Consider the following 15,976-nt stretch of genomic DNA (forward strand, 5'->3'; position numbering starts at 1 on the left):
GGCCCCCACTGTTAAATTTGCAGGGGGACCCCTCAGGTTTCGTTTCGCCACTGGGTTCCTATGAGTACTGCTCCTGGAGAGATAGACCAATTAGTCTTGTGTCCGGAGAGCTAAATATGCTTCCAAATATAAGGAAGTTTCTTTTAAAAGATCAGCCCCATCTGGCATTATTAGGTAGAACCATTCGGATCTCCAGGCTGTGGCTTGTTCGCTGTGCAATTCAGCAGTCGCTTCAGGGTTGGAATTATCACTGGAATTAAGAGACTACTTGAAACTGACCCCAGCCCTGAAGAAGTCGCGGAGTAATCCCCTGTAACAGCGACGAAACACGTGTTGGCTAAGAAGGCTTAAAGATCTTGAATTAAAGACATCTGAAAATATAAAGACAAGCATCATTGTGATAAATACATAAATGCAAAGATGCACCACACAATTGCAGAACTACAATATTAATGAACACAGACGTAGGTTTTCTTAGTCGTGATTTTCTTTTATTCCAAAAAAAGTGTACAGGCAAAACACGAGTGTTCGCAGCCGACGCGTTTCGTCCTCAAGGGACTTCTTCAGGGCAAATTGTTTTGAGTATATACAATCGTCGTAATGGATAGGAAGTTCTTTGTAGAAGGGCGTTTCAAGCGATCTCTTAGTTAGTAGTATTAGGAAGCCATAGGATTATCTGTACATGCGAATAAGTAGTCCGGGAAGGAAGCCGTTTTCGACGTGGTGCGACACGAGGAAGGAGGATACAGGGAACGTAGGACTTTACCAAGAGTCATCCCTGATGGAACAATCATTTTTCTATCCATCCTCCTCTAAATACTAACCTATATAGTAAAAAAAGACGACTGTTTATAGACGTATTGCTAAAGAATTCTCGAAGACAACTCACATTCTGACTACTTATTCGCATGTACAGGTAATCCTATGGCTTCCTAATACTACTAACTAAGAGATCGCTTGAAACACCCTTCTACAAAGAACTTCCTATCCATTGACGATTGTATATACTCAAAACAATTGCGAACACCCGTGTTTTGCCTGTACACTTTTTTTGGAATAAAAGGAAATCACGACTAAGAAAACCTACGTCTGTGTTCATTAATATTGTAGTTCTGCAATTGTGTGGTGCACCTTTGCATTTATGTATTTACTTCATGAGTTCTTGGATGAACTATCATTGTGACAGTGGGTGTTAACCAGTGTGCACACACTTCGCCCATACAAACCACCAGGGGCGATTCAAAATTTGGGGGGTGACTTGTGTTAGGTGCTAAAATTAGGAAGTTTCCACTGTCTCCTTTGTCTTTTGAAACAAGCATCATTGTGATATTTAATGTAACTTCTTGTATTTACTTTGAACGTGTGTAGAAGGTTTGTATATATAATACACAAAAAAGACAGAAACAGACGTTCATTAAACAAATACACCAAGGATTACGTATTTAATTCACAAACAAATATAAAAATGCAATTTTAATTTAAATATTAAGGGGCGATTATGATAGCGGTTTTCCCGCCACCGCCGGCCCGGAGGATGCGGGAAAACTGCTGCGGAGCCTCGAAAGACCCACCGCCCACCCTCCGCCGCGGTCGCCTTCAGAACGCGGTGGAAAAGCAATAACATGGCTGGCGGTGTCTATCAGACACCGCCGGCCATATTAGGATGGTGTAAATGTCATGCTTTTCCACGGCGGCTTTTCCGCTGTGGAAAAGCATACGGATATTCACTTTGGGGGCCTGTTGCGGGTCCCCTGGGTGAAGGGGGGCAGGGGGGTGCACATGCGGGTTACCTAAGGTACCCCCCTGCATTTGCGTGCACAAAGCAGCAGGCACCACGCGGTGCCTGCCGCTTTGTGCACGCAAATCGATGCATGCATTTTTAACATTGAAGCTGCACCCGGCGCAATGTTAAAGATAGGGGATGTGACCGCCACCCTGGCGGTCACATCCTAATCTGCACGGAGGGGACGTCGCAGCCCCTGCGGACGTTCCCTCCTCCTCAGGGGTCACGGACGGACTCAAGTCCGTCCGCGATCCTAATAACCCCCTATATTTTTATCCTCCAATTTCTGTTTCTTTCACATTTACAGAGCACTTTACAAATTTCAATTGTACTTTTTGCTTCTTTTTAACACACTTTATTTATCTGTTTATCTGCAATAATATTTAATTTTGTAAGCAGTCACGGACCCACTGAGTAGACTCTGCAGTCCGACAGGGGTCCCTGGACACAAGTTAAGGACCACTGTGCTAGACTGATGACCACAGGTAGGTTGCTCCTATCAAGCAGTTCACAAAAGCACCCAGTGATCTCCATATTTACAACATGTTCAGTTTGACATGCACCTTCCTTAAAAAAAGGGATTTGCTGGTTGTGTTTGGGTAAAAGGTTGTGGTGGTTGATAGTTTCTGCAGACTAAAAATCTGAAAAGTTAGGTAAATTGTCAAATTGTCTTTGTTTATTGCCTTTTTTTGTCAACCGATAACAAGACACATATGATAGGCTTATTGTACATCATCAGTTGTGAGGTGCAAAAACCTCCACCCACACTCATTTAGAGGAATGCCACACACATTCAATGGACAATGGTTTTAGCACCAACTATACAGCAATTGGGGCTTTCAGTCCTCGCACAATGCATTATTGGTGCTTCTGAACACGCAAAACATGGAGTGAAAATTTAGCCTCACCGACTAATGCTCATTTAGGCTTTAGCCGTGTTCTCAGAAAAGTATTAAAGCAGAGCCATAAATATTTTGTTTTGTTTAACCCTGCCAACATCCCATTTTGGGTGAGGCGGATCATGATTAGGATGTGGAATTTTAAAATATAGGTCCCTTGCATAGAAATTGTGTTCTTGTCTTCACTCTGACTGGTTGTTTCCTATCCTGGAAAGTATAATGTACAATTGCTTGAAAAAGTATATAGAAAATTTAAGTAAAAATACATAAATATGAATTTAAAAAATCATATAGGCGTAAAAGGAAAATCTAGTTCACAACTGAGGCCCCCCTTTCTGAAAGTTTCCTCTGAAGAATCTCAGTCAACTGTCTGTGGTTTGGTAAAAGAGTGTCATAGATGTTTTTATGTCAATAACATTTCCTCCTCCTCACCTTTGTTCTCCATATACGACCACTTCTTTAAAAAAATAAAGAGTAGGGATTGTTTTTTACTGGACAGAATTCCTTTTCTGGTATGAGATTTCATGACGCACACCTGGTAGTTGGCATCCAGAATTCCATGGAGCCCATATCTGCCAATAATGCCTGGTCAAACTGACCAAGGTCTCTTCCTAGTGTTCTTACTGCACACGTTGGAGGTGTCATTTGAACTCCGGCCCCACATGTTAGGGAAGGGGAATAGAGAAATACAAAAAGATAAGGGATAATAGATGTGTTTTAGCTGCATAGTTGGCACACAAGTTCCAAGTGTCTGAAGTCGAACTAAGAGACCATTTGCTCACAATGAAGACGCAAACACTACCTCTAACAAAATTAAGGCATGCTTATCACTCTCTTTCAGTAAAACAAGGGCATGCGAGGCACCAGGATGACAGAGAAGACCATGATACAGAGGAGCCTCTTCGGGATGGAGGGTTCCTGCCCCCTATTTCTTCAACGCAGTTCACAGAGTATGGTGGTACAAGAGAGTCGAAGAAAAAGCAGGTCAGTTCCTACTACTCATTGGGCCAGTGTTTATGAATAGTGTTTTGCCTGGCAACTGAGAACTCATCTGGCATCTGGTTGAATGCATATACGATGGCCCCAAAATAGAGCTTTAATCTTGTTGTTGTGTTATGGTGACCTAAGGTGAGAAACCCTTATGTGCATAAAAATGGTATTTGGGCAAAATATTGAGTTGTAAATATTGGGAGACAGTAATATCAAAAAGAAAATAATGTGATGCCAAACTATAGTGTTTTAGAAATATCGTTGACTAGAACATCATTTTTTCAGGTAAGTAATATCTTAAGAATTCTTAAGAATATGGTTATAACATTGTTGTAAAGAATATCCTGTTTTAATTAATTTAGCGTGTTTTAGTTAATATATTATTGTTATGTGTTAGTATTGTTTGTATAATTGTTATAATTTGTTTTAAGTATAGTTTGTAACTTTAAGTGATTTAGAAGGATATATTTCATTGTTAGTAGTATTTTATAGTGTTGTAGCGAGTTGTTGAGTTTGTAGGAGGCAACGTGGATAGTTAATTAAGTCATTATTAATTATTAACTAATTAATCATTTTAAGTAATTATGTGATTGATGTTCAGTATGTTTATTATGTGATACTGACTGATTATACTTCTATTTTAGGTGTGGGTTGCTACGTTTGTAGGGTTATAGGGCAGGAAGCTACATATTATTTAATTAACAATTAATTAATGAATTATTAATTATTGAGTTGATTAATAATTATGTACATTATGTAATATTGATTTATTTTAGTTGCAAGTTGCTAGGCTTGTAGTAGTATACAATGGGAAGTTAATTAAGTAATAATAAATAATTAAATATATATATATGTATATATATATATATTAATCAATCAGTGACACTTATAAAGCGCGCTACATACCCGTAGGGTCTCAAGGCGCTGGGGGGGGGGGGGGAGGGGGGTGCCGCTACTGCTCGAACAGCCAGGTCTTCAGCTTCTTCCTGAAGGAGAGGTGGTCTTGGGTCAGGCGCAGGTCGGTCGGGAGGGAGTTCCAGGTCTTGGCGGCCAGGTAGGAGAAGGACCTTCCTCCTGTAGTCGCTCTTCGGATGCGGGGGACGGCGGCGAGGGCGTGGTTGGCTGATCGGAGGTGGCGTTTGGGAGCGTAGAAGTTGACTCAGCTGTTGAGGTAGCTCGGGCCTTGGTCGTGTAGGGCTTTGTGTGCGTGGGTGAGGAGGCGGAAGGTGATTCTTTTGTTGACGGGGAGCCAGTGAAGGTCTCTCAGATGTCCGGAGATGTGGCTGGTTCGTGGGATGTCGAGGATGAGTCTGGCTGAGGCGTTCTGGATCCGCTGGAGTCTCTTCTGGAGCTTGGCGGTGGTACCGGCGTAGAGGGCGTTGCCGTAGTCCAGTCGGCTGGTGACGAGGGCCTGGGTGACGGTCTTCCTGGTCTCGGTGGGGATCCACCAGAAGATCTTCCGTAGCATGCGTAGGATGTTGAAGCACGCCGAGGAGACGTTGTTGACTTGCCTGGTCATGGAGAGGGAGGAGTCCAGGATGAAGCCCAGATTTCGTGCATGGTCTGTCGGTTTGGGTGCGGTGCCCAGGGCGGGAGGCCACCAGGAGTCGTCCCAGGCGGAGGGTGAGGAGCCCAGGATGAGGACCTCCGTCTTGTCCGAGTTCAGTTTCAGACGGCTGGTCGTCATCCACTCGGCTACCTCTTTCATCCCTTCGTGCAGGTTTGCTCTGGCGGCGGCGGGGACGTTGGTCAAGGAGAGGATCAGCTGGGTGTCGTCGGCGTAGGAGATTATGCTGAGGTTGTGTTTGCGTACGATGGCCGCGAGGGGGCGAGGGGGCTCATGTAGACGTTGAAGAGGGTGGGGCTCAGAGATGATCCTTGGGGGACGCCGCAGATGACTTCGGAGGCCTCTGACTTGTACGGTGGTAGGCGGACTCTCTGTGTTCTTCCGTCGAGGAAGGAGATGATCCATTCCAGCGCCTTGTCCTGGATGCCGATGTTGCTGAGGCGCCGTACTAGGGTGCGGTGGCAGACCGTGTCAATGTATATTTAATATTTCATTGATTAATTAGTATGCACATTTTGTAATAATTATATATTTTAGTGCTATTTTAGGTGTTGGTTCCTAGGTTTGTAGGTTTGTAGGGGTTTTGGGTGGAAACTTAATTAAGTAATAATTAAATAAGCATTCATTTTCAATTGAAAATTAATTATTTCATTGTTTATGAATTTTTGTAAATAGGACAATTGTCTATTATTGTAATTTGAATATAAATATTTTATGTAGTAATAATGTTTATATTTAGAGTTTTATATTCTTTCTAAATTAATAGAGTTATTCAAGCATGTAATGTGTGTAATGTGTTTGAAGTAAAGTAGTTTACATACTGTTGACTAGAGTGGGAATAGTGAATTGTACCCCTCCAAAGTCCAATGCTTTTCCCACTGTTGCTCAGACTGGAGTGGGAACAGTAAATCAGACCCTTCTGAAGTCTGATGCTTTCCCTACTCTCTCACAGACTGACGTGGGAATACCCCTCCAAAGTCCAACTCATTCTCTACTGTTGCACAGACTGGAGTGGGAACAGAAAATGTACTCCCTCCCAAGTCAAACACTTTTCTTATTGTTTCACAGACTAGAGTGGTAATAATAAATGTCACCCCTCCCAAGTCCAACACTATCCCTACTGTAACACAGGCTGGAGTGGGAATAGTAAATATTACCCCTTAGAAGTCAAACGCGTTCCCTACTGTTGCAGATACTGGAGTCAGAATAGTTAATTTAACCCCTCTGAAGTCTAACGCTTTCCCTACTTTTGCACAGCCTGGAGTGAAAGTAATAAATGTAATCCGTTCAAAATTGAATAAATTCTCTACTGGTGCACAGACTGGAGTGGGAATAGTACATTTAACTTCTCTGAAGTCCAACATTTTCCCTACTGTTGTACTATTTGGAGTGGTAATAATGTATTTATTCTCTGAAATCCTACAATTTCTCTATTGTTGTATAAATGAAGTGGGAATGATATATCTATTATTCACAGCCTCTAATAATTTTCCAAGTATTGGTTAATTATTTTTTGTTTATCATTTTATTGTATTTCCTTATACTTTTTTTGTTTTTACATTTTTAGAATATTCTTTGTATATGTGCTTTTTTATTTTATTTGTTTGGTAATTTATTTAATGGTTTGGAATTAAATTGTTAATTTTGTTCTGTTTTGTGTAAAAGATATATATATATATACATATATATGTGTGTATTTCTATATCAATATATATATCTATATATATATATCTATATATATATATATAATATATTTATATAATATATATACACACACACACACATATAACTATTTATCTATATATATATATATATACATATATAGCTATATAGCTATATATATATATATATATATATATATATATATATATATATATATATATATATATATATATATATATATATATATATATATATATATATATATATGCAAAGTGAAACGGCGTCCCAAGCGCGCACTCAGGCACAGCAATAACCACACCACCAAATCGGGTCTGCCAACAAGTAGGGTTTATTCACGCCATAAGCCCTACGTGACGCGTTTCGCACTCCGTGAGTGCTTGTTCACACAATAGTTCTCAAAACAATCTCTGTATTTACCATGTGTGCATACTAGACATCAAAGATGGACTCACACGCCTAACCTTGGTATTGGAGGCGCCATCTTACAGTGGGTTTACCTGAATGGTAATTACGACATATATACACATTTTCACTTGTATTTATGACATACAATAGTTGCCTGTTATATACAACTAAATTAAATTAAATTAATATACATGTGCAAAAAATTCACATTTTAAAGTCATCATCCCATTGCGACATTATTTACAGTAAATATACATATGTCTGGACTTATATTATAATTCATGCATAGAATCCATCTTGCGAGATGTTGGTTGCAAATACTTCTAAACAGACCCACTTGACCTGGTATAGAAAGCGGACCTGATGGTTGGGTTATCCAGTCACGTGCTTTGTTATTATAGCAGTTTGATTGGCTAGAGGAACCCCCTCGATCTCACTCGAACTAACACAGAGTAGAAACCATGTGACTCAGTTATCCAGTCACGTGCTTGTGATGTTAGCGCGTGATTGGCCAATGGAACCCTCTACGGTTCCCTTGGTAACTGACCTGTTTGGCAGTAAACAATACGGATGTATTGTGACCCCGTAATTATGCTGGGCTGCCTAGATGAAAGCTCATGAGTATCTGAATATCCCCTAGATAGTGGGTATGCGAGAGCACTTGTGTATATCAGATCGAGGTCCATACTGTCAGTTCCCTTGTTAGTGGGGAAGCAATCGGACATTGGCTATCATGACTGTCCCGGTCAAAAAGTACTGGCAGAATGTATAAATGTTCACACATATACAGCAGGAATGAGAACTATGTTAAGGATCTGCATTGAAAAAACCCAGTTCCAACCACCAAAAGTAATAAAGTGCAATGTGATTCAACAAAAATATAAAAAGACCATACTTGAGCTGAAGAATGGAGAAGGCCAGTGTTGAAAGGACTGGGTTGCTGAGTTCATGGACCTGAGACATAGTCCCACCCTTTCAACCTGTGGAAGGAAGCATATGAGGACTAATGTACTGTTGAATTAGGATATCACATTACTTTTAACAAAATGTCATTCTTGATGTAAATGTACATTATATTCCTCATCGAGGTTGTGCCCTTTCGGAAAACGGGTGCAGAGACCAATGATATATTTTGACTCTCTTTGTCTTAGTCTCAATGCTCGGTTGCCACCTCTGGTGGATAAGATTACTTGTTCCACAACATAGTACCTCAGGAGTTTAGCATTGGAAAAATGGTGACTTTCAAAGTGTCTGGCAATGGGATATTGCTTGTCTTTGTTCGTTATTGCCCTGGTATGTTCCAATATCCGTTGTTTGGCCATTTTTGTGGTGCTGCCCACGTACTTGAGTTCACATGGGCATACAAGAACATATACCACAAATGTAGTGGTGCAGGTCAAAAATTGCTTAATGGTTTCCATCTTGTTGGTACTAGGATTCCAGTATTCTTTCACCATCTGACTGTTCGCACAGGCTTTGCAATGCCCACAAGGAAAAAATCCAGGAAGGTCTATTCCCCGGGGTATGATATCACTGATTAGATTGTGTACTAGTAGATCACTGAAATTGCGGCCCCTGCGGTAGGTGATACTCGGTCTAGATGGTATGGTATTGCCAATTATGGGATCATTCTTCAGAATGTCCCAATTTTTTGCAATACTTTTCTTTATTTGTTTATGATTGCCATTATAGTCAAGGATGATACGAGTGACCATTTCCTCCTCGATGCTTTCATCATCTTTCCTTTGGTTGATCAAGAGGTCTTTGCGTTCCACTGATTTTACTCTGTTGATAGCTCTTTTGATTACCCATTTTGGGTAACCTCTGTTGGCGAACCTTTGTACCATTGTTGCTTCTTCCCTTCTGTAATCATCAATGGTACTGCAGTTACGTTTCGCCCTAAGTAGTTCCCCATAGGGGATACTCCACTTCAGGGGGTCAGGATGGCTGCTCAGGGCATGCAATAAGGTGTTACCCGCTGTCTCTTTGCGGAACAGTATAGTTTTGAGTTTGTTGTTCTGAACTCTCACCTTAGTGTCCAAGTATTCGATCTCGCTGTTACTGATGTTACTAGTAAGAGTGATGTTGTTATGGTTGGTATTCAATTTGGAGATGAATTCAATGGCTGCGTTCTTACTGCCTTTCCAGATTAGAAAAATGTCATCTATGTATCTTAGCCACATAGTGACATTCCTGAAATCTTCCTGCATATCTGGTCTACCTTTGATGTCAGCCTCCCATGCGCCCATGAACAGGTTGGCAAAGCTCGGAGCAAAACATGTGCCCATCGCAGTGCCATGCAGTTGGACATAGATCTCGTCATTGAACAGGAAATAGTTGTTAGTGAGACAATGCCTCATCATGTCCAAGATCATAGTGGTATGCCCAAGGTACTTCATGTCGCGAGTTTTCAGAAATCTGGCACTTGCCTCTATCCCTTGAGTGTGTTCTATAGAGGTATAGAGGGAACTGACATCTAGTGTAATGAGCAGTAAGTCCTTTTCCCACTTGACATCCTTGATTTTGTCCAGGAAGTCTTTGGTGTCACGTACATATGTGGGTAGGCTCCTGACGTATTCCTGCAAAAAATTGTCCACGTATCTGGAGATGTTTTCCAGTACACTCCCTCTTGACGAAATGATGGGTCTGCCCGGGGGATTATGTTTGCATTTATGCACCTTAGGTAGCAAATATAATATGGGCAAGATTGGATAATCACGTTTCAGGTAGCAATATTCCTCCCATTCGATCCATCCTTTATCCTTCCAATCTGATAATTTATCCCAAATTGTGGTAATACTCAGATTATATTCTTCTCTATTGCTTTTCTTGTATGTTATGCGATCATTGAGTTGCCTCAATGCTTCCCCTACATACATGTTCTTTGGTAGGATTACAATATTGCCACCCTTGTCAGCAGGACGGATGACAATACTCTCATCTTCTGCTAACTCAGTCATAGCTGCTTTTTCTGCTGATGAGAGATTATGTTTAAAAGCCTTCATTTTTTTCTGCCAGTTCTGACTCCTGTACTGCAGAAGTTCTTTTCCTACCATTTCTTGGAATGTGTCTATATTGTCATGGTAAAGTTTGGGGGTAAAGGTGGAACGGGGTTTGAAATTACTCCTGGCACTGCTGTCATGTTGTATCTCAAGAGCTTCTAAGATACGTTTAGCTTCTAGGCTAATTTCATGATCATCCATTTCGTTATTAACTTCATCCAATGCCAATAAATTATCAATATCCCCAATGACTAGATTGTCCTCCATCTCTCTAGGATTAGTGGTGCCTACATTCCTGCTTCTAGATGGTTTCAAAACATGCCACTTTTTAAGTTTTAGTTTTCGACAAAACTTAAACAAGTCAATCTTGCTGTTAACGTAATTCATGGGTACTGCGGGACAGAATGAAAGACCTAAACAGAGAGTACGTTTATCTTTCTCTAGAGACATAAGTATGAAAGATAAACGTACTCTCTGTTTAGGTCTTTCATTCTGTCCCGCAGTACCCATGAATTACGTTAACAGCAAGATTGACTTGTTTAAGTTTTGTCGAAAACTAAAACTTAAAAAGTGGCATGTTTTGAAACCATCTAGAAGCAGGAATGTAGGCACCACTAATCCTAGAGAGATGGAGGACAATCTAGTCATTGGGGATATTGATAATTTATTGGCATTGGATGAAGTTAATAACGAAATGGATGATCATGAAATTAGCCTAGAAGCTAAACGTATCTTAGAAGCTCTTGAGATACAACATGACAGCAGTGCCAGGAGTAATTTCAAACCCCGTTCCACCTTTACCCCCAAACTTTACCATGACAATATAGACACATTCCAAGAAATGGTAGGAAAAGAACTTCTGCAGTACAGGAGTCAGAACTGGCAGAAAAAAATGAAGGCTTTTAAACATAATCTCTCATCAGCAGAAAAAGCAGCTATGACTGAGTTAGCAGAAGATGAGAGTATTGTCATCCGTCCTGCTGACAAGGGTGGCAATATTGTAATCCTACCTAAGAACATGTATGTAGGGGAAGCATTGAGGCAACTCAATGATCGCATAACATACAAGAAAAGCAATAGAGAAGAATATAATCTGAGTATTACCACAATTTGGGATAAATTATCAGATTGGAAGGATAAAGGATGGATCGAATGGGAGGAATATTGCTACCTGAAACGTGATTATCCAATCTTGCCCATATTATATTTGCTACCTAAGGTGCATAAATGCAAACATAATCCCCCGGGCAGACCCATCATTTCGTCAAGAGGGAGTGTACTGGAAAACATCTCCAGATACGTGGACAATTTTTTGCAGGAATACGTCAGGAGCCTACCCACATATGTACGTGACACCAAAGACTTCCTGGACAAAATCAAGGATGTCAAGTGGGAAAAGGACTTACTGCTCATTACACTAGATGTCAGTTCCCTCTATACCTCTATAGAACACACTCAAGGGATAGAGGCAAGTGCCAGATTTCTGAAAACTCGCGACATGAAGTACCTTGGGCATACCACTATGATCTTGGACATGATGAGGCATTGTCTCACTAACAACTATTTCCTGTTCAATGACGAGATCTATGTCCAACTGCATGGCACTGCGATGGGCACATGTTTTGCTCCGAGCTTTGCCAACCTGTTCATGGGCGCATGGGAGGCTGACATCAAAGGTAGACCAGATATGCAGGAAGATTTCAGGAATGTCACTATGTGGCTAAGATACATAGATGACATTTTTCTAATCTGGAAAGGCAGTAAGAACGCAGCCATTGAATTCATCTCCAAATTGAATACCAACCATAACAACATCACTCTTACTAGTAACATCAGTAACAGCGAGATCGAATACTTGGACACTAAGGTGAGAGTTCAGAACAACAAACTCAAAACTATACTGTTCCGCAAAGAGACAGCGGGTAACACCTTATTGCATGCCCTGAGCAGCCATCCTGACCCCCTGAAGTGGAGTATCCCCTATGGGGAACTACTTAGGGCGAAACGTAACTGCAGTACCATTGATGATTACAGAAGGGAAGAAGCAACAATGGTACAAAGGTTCGCCAACAGAGGTTACCCAAAATGGGTAATCAAAAGAGCTATCAACAGAGTAAAATCAGTGGAACGCAAAGACCTCTTGATCAACCAAAGGAAAGATGATGAAAGCATCGAGGAGGAAATGGTCACTCGTATCATCCTTGACTATAATGGCAATCATAAACAAATAAAGAAAAGTATTGCAAAAAATTGGGACATTCTGAAGAATGATCCCATAATTGGCAATACCATACCATCTAGACCGAGTATCACCTACCGCAGGGGCCGCAATTTCAGTGATCTACTAGTACACAATCTAATCAGTGATATCATACCCCGGGGAATAGACCTTCCTGGATTTTTTCCTTGTGGGCATTGCAAAGCCTGTGCGAACAGTCAGATGGTGAAAGAATACTGGAATCCTAGTACCAACAAGATGGAAACCATTAAGCAATTTTTGACCTGCACCACTACATTTGTGGTATATGTTCTTGTATGCCCATGTGAACTCAAGTACGTGGGCAGCACCACAAAAATGGCCAAACAACGGATATTGGAACATACCAGGGCAATAACGAACAAAGACAAGCAATATCCCATTGCCAGACACTTTGAAAGTCACCATTTTTCCAATGCTAAACTCCTGAGGTACTATGTTGTGGAACAAGTAATCTTATCCACCAGAGGTGGCAACCGAGCATTGAGACTAAGACAAAGAGAGTCAAAATATATCATTGGTCTCTGCACCCGTTTTCCGAAAGGGCACAACCTCGATGAGGAATATAATGTACATTTACATCAAGAATGACATTTTGTTAAAAGTAATGTGATATCCTAATTCAACAGTACATTAGTCCTCATATGCTTCCTTCCACAGGTTGAAAGGGTGGGACTATGTCTCAGGTCCATGAACTCAGCAACCCAGTCCTTTCAACACTGGCCTTCTCCATTCTTCAGCTCAAGTATGGTCTTTTTATATTTTTGTTGAATCACATTGCACTTTATTACTTTTGGTGGTTGGAACTGGGTTTTTTCAATGCAGATCCTTAACATAGTTCTCATTCCTGCTGTATATGTGTGAACATTTATACATTCTGCCAGTACTTTTTGACCGGGACAGTCATGATAGCCAATGTCCGATTGCTTCCCCACTAACAAGGGAACTGACAGTATGGACCTCGATCTGATATACACAAGTGCTCTCGCATACCCACTATCTAGGGGATATTCAGATACTCATGAGCTTTCATCTAGGCAGCCCAGCATAATTACGGGGTCACAATACATCCGTATTGTTTACTGCCAAACAGGTCAGTTACCAAGGGAACCGTAGAGGGTTCCATTGGCCAATCACGCGCTAACATCACAAGCACGTGACTGGATAACTGAGTCACATGGTTTCTACTCTGTGTTAGTTCGAGTGAGATCGAGGGGGTTCCTCTAGCCAATCAAACTGCTATAATAACAAAGCACGTGACTGGATAACCCAACCATCAGGTCCGCTTTCTATACCAGGTCAAGTGGGTCTGTTTAGAAGTATTTGCAACCAACATCTCGCAAGATGGATTCTATGCATGAATTATAATATAAGTCCAGACATATGTATATTTACTGTAAATAATGTCGCAATGGGATGATGACTTTAAAATGTGAATTTCTTGCACATGTATATTAATTTAATTTAATTTAGTTGTATATAACAGGCAACTATTGTATGTCATAAATACAAGTGAAAATGTGTATATATGTCGTAATTACCATTCAGGTAAACCCACTGTAAGATGGCGCCTCCAATACCAAGGTTAGGCGTGTGAGTCCATCTTTGATGTTTAGTATGCACACATGGTAAATACAGAGATTGTTTTGAGAACTATTGTGTGAACAAGCACTCACGGAGTGCGAAACGCGTCACGTAGGGCTTATGGCGTGAATAAACCCTACTTGTTGGCAGACCCGATTTGGTGGTGTGGTTATTGCTGTGCCTGAGTGCGCGCTTGGGACGCCGTTTCACTTTGCATATTAATTACCGGACACCTCACCGGCAGCGCGCCACCCCCACGAGACGACGGATGCCCCATTGAGGTAATCTTTGGAATTCATATATATATATATATATATATGCTTAACTTGTGACTGTTTTACCGAGTGCTCGTCGGTACGCCGTTTCTTCTGGGTAATGTGACTGTTTTACCGAGTGCTCGTCGGTACGCCGTTTCTTCTGGGAATGTGACTGTTTTACCGAGTGCTCGTCGGTACGCCGTTTCTTCTGGGAATGTGACTGTTTTACCGAGTGCTCGTCGGTACGCCGTTTCTTCTGGGATGTGACTGTTTCACCGAGTGCTCGTCGGTACGCCGTTTCTTCTGGGATATATATATATATATATATATATATATATAGATATAATTGGTCTAAACAAGTTGATCAAGCCTCAATAGCCTATTGAGGCTTGATCTACTTGTTTAGACCAATTATTTATTTTAAAGCTTGGGTTTGGAAATGAACGTATTATGGTATTCCATAACATTGATTGGAATTAGCTTCATATGGATGACAAATCTTATGTATCGTGTACAAATTTAAGCCCACATAACGTTAATGACTTTGGTAATAACTAATGCACAAACAACGTTTACTGCATGCATTTTTTTATATAAATGCATCAAAAGCATGTGGAGCCAAAAAGTGATTATTTTATGCACTTTTATTTAATCACGATTGTTAAAAACCATGTAAATACTGATTTTTGCCATTCAAAGATGGCGGGTAATATTTTGAATCAATGAAATGCTAGTCCACTTTCTATGTTTAATGTATCAGGATATGTAAACGGAAGCGAAACATGACTTTCTTTACCGTGATAAAGCCGTAAAGGTGAAACACGTTAGTGTGAGGTCTTCTGTTGCACAATAAACAGAATTTTGCATCTTGGTGAGTCTGGAGTACTTCTTTTCAAGAATGTAGGAAGAAATGTTGACATATTGAGGATTCCGGGTTTCACTTCAGACCGCCGCAAAGTTAAGCCCGAGCTACCGGAATGTTGTGGAGCGAGAGATATATATATATTTTACATTAGCTACCAGCAATAGCCAGTAGGTAGTTGTAGTTAGGAACAACCTTTCCCACAGACGAAGTGTTTTGGATTTGCTAATAACTATGGCACAGTTTGACAAATATATATGAAATTCTGAAAAGTTGTTCTCCACTCAAGTCGATTCAAGTATAACTTTATTTCATCTCAAAGAGCCACTAAAATATTTACAGATTAAAACGTTTTAAATACAATGCATACAAAAATCTCAAAAGAGTTAAAAGGAACACTTTGTAAGCTGCAACTATATCATATTAAGCTTTTACAGAAGAACAATGTAAACAACTGACTGTAAACCTAGTAGTTTCCATACAGATTTTACTCATAACGCTTTCTGATTGCAATGGAACCTCTTAATTAACTACTGCAGTACAGATTTCAGACGCAGCCATTGACAGTAAAAAGTTAAAACCATCAATATACGACCCACAGCGAATATTCCTCAATAATGGGAGAAGAAATCTAGTTCTCTCTGATTTATACAATGTGCAACATAAAACAAAGTGCATAGTGCTTTG

General features: G+C 40.5%; 1 protein-coding gene across 1 annotated transcript in view; it reads left to right on the forward strand.

The window, feature by feature from the left end:
• Positions 1-15,976, forward strand: part of KIAA2012 (KIAA2012 ortholog) — a 598,843-nt gene that overhangs the window by 150,294 nt on the left and 432,573 nt on the right. Inside the window, exon 7 of the mRNA XM_086954068.1 lies at positions 3,524-3,666. Coding sequence (XP_086810194.1) covers positions 3,524-3,666 — 143 coding nt within the window. The remainder of the gene's footprint in view (positions 1-3,523; positions 3,667-15,976) is intronic.

This window comes from Lissotriton vulgaris, chromosome 2_1 (genome assembly GCF_964263255.1).
Source record: "Lissotriton vulgaris chromosome 2_1, aLisVul1.2, whole genome shotgun sequence".
Lineage (NCBI taxonomy): Eukaryota > Metazoa > Chordata > Amphibia > Caudata > Salamandridae > Lissotriton > Lissotriton vulgaris.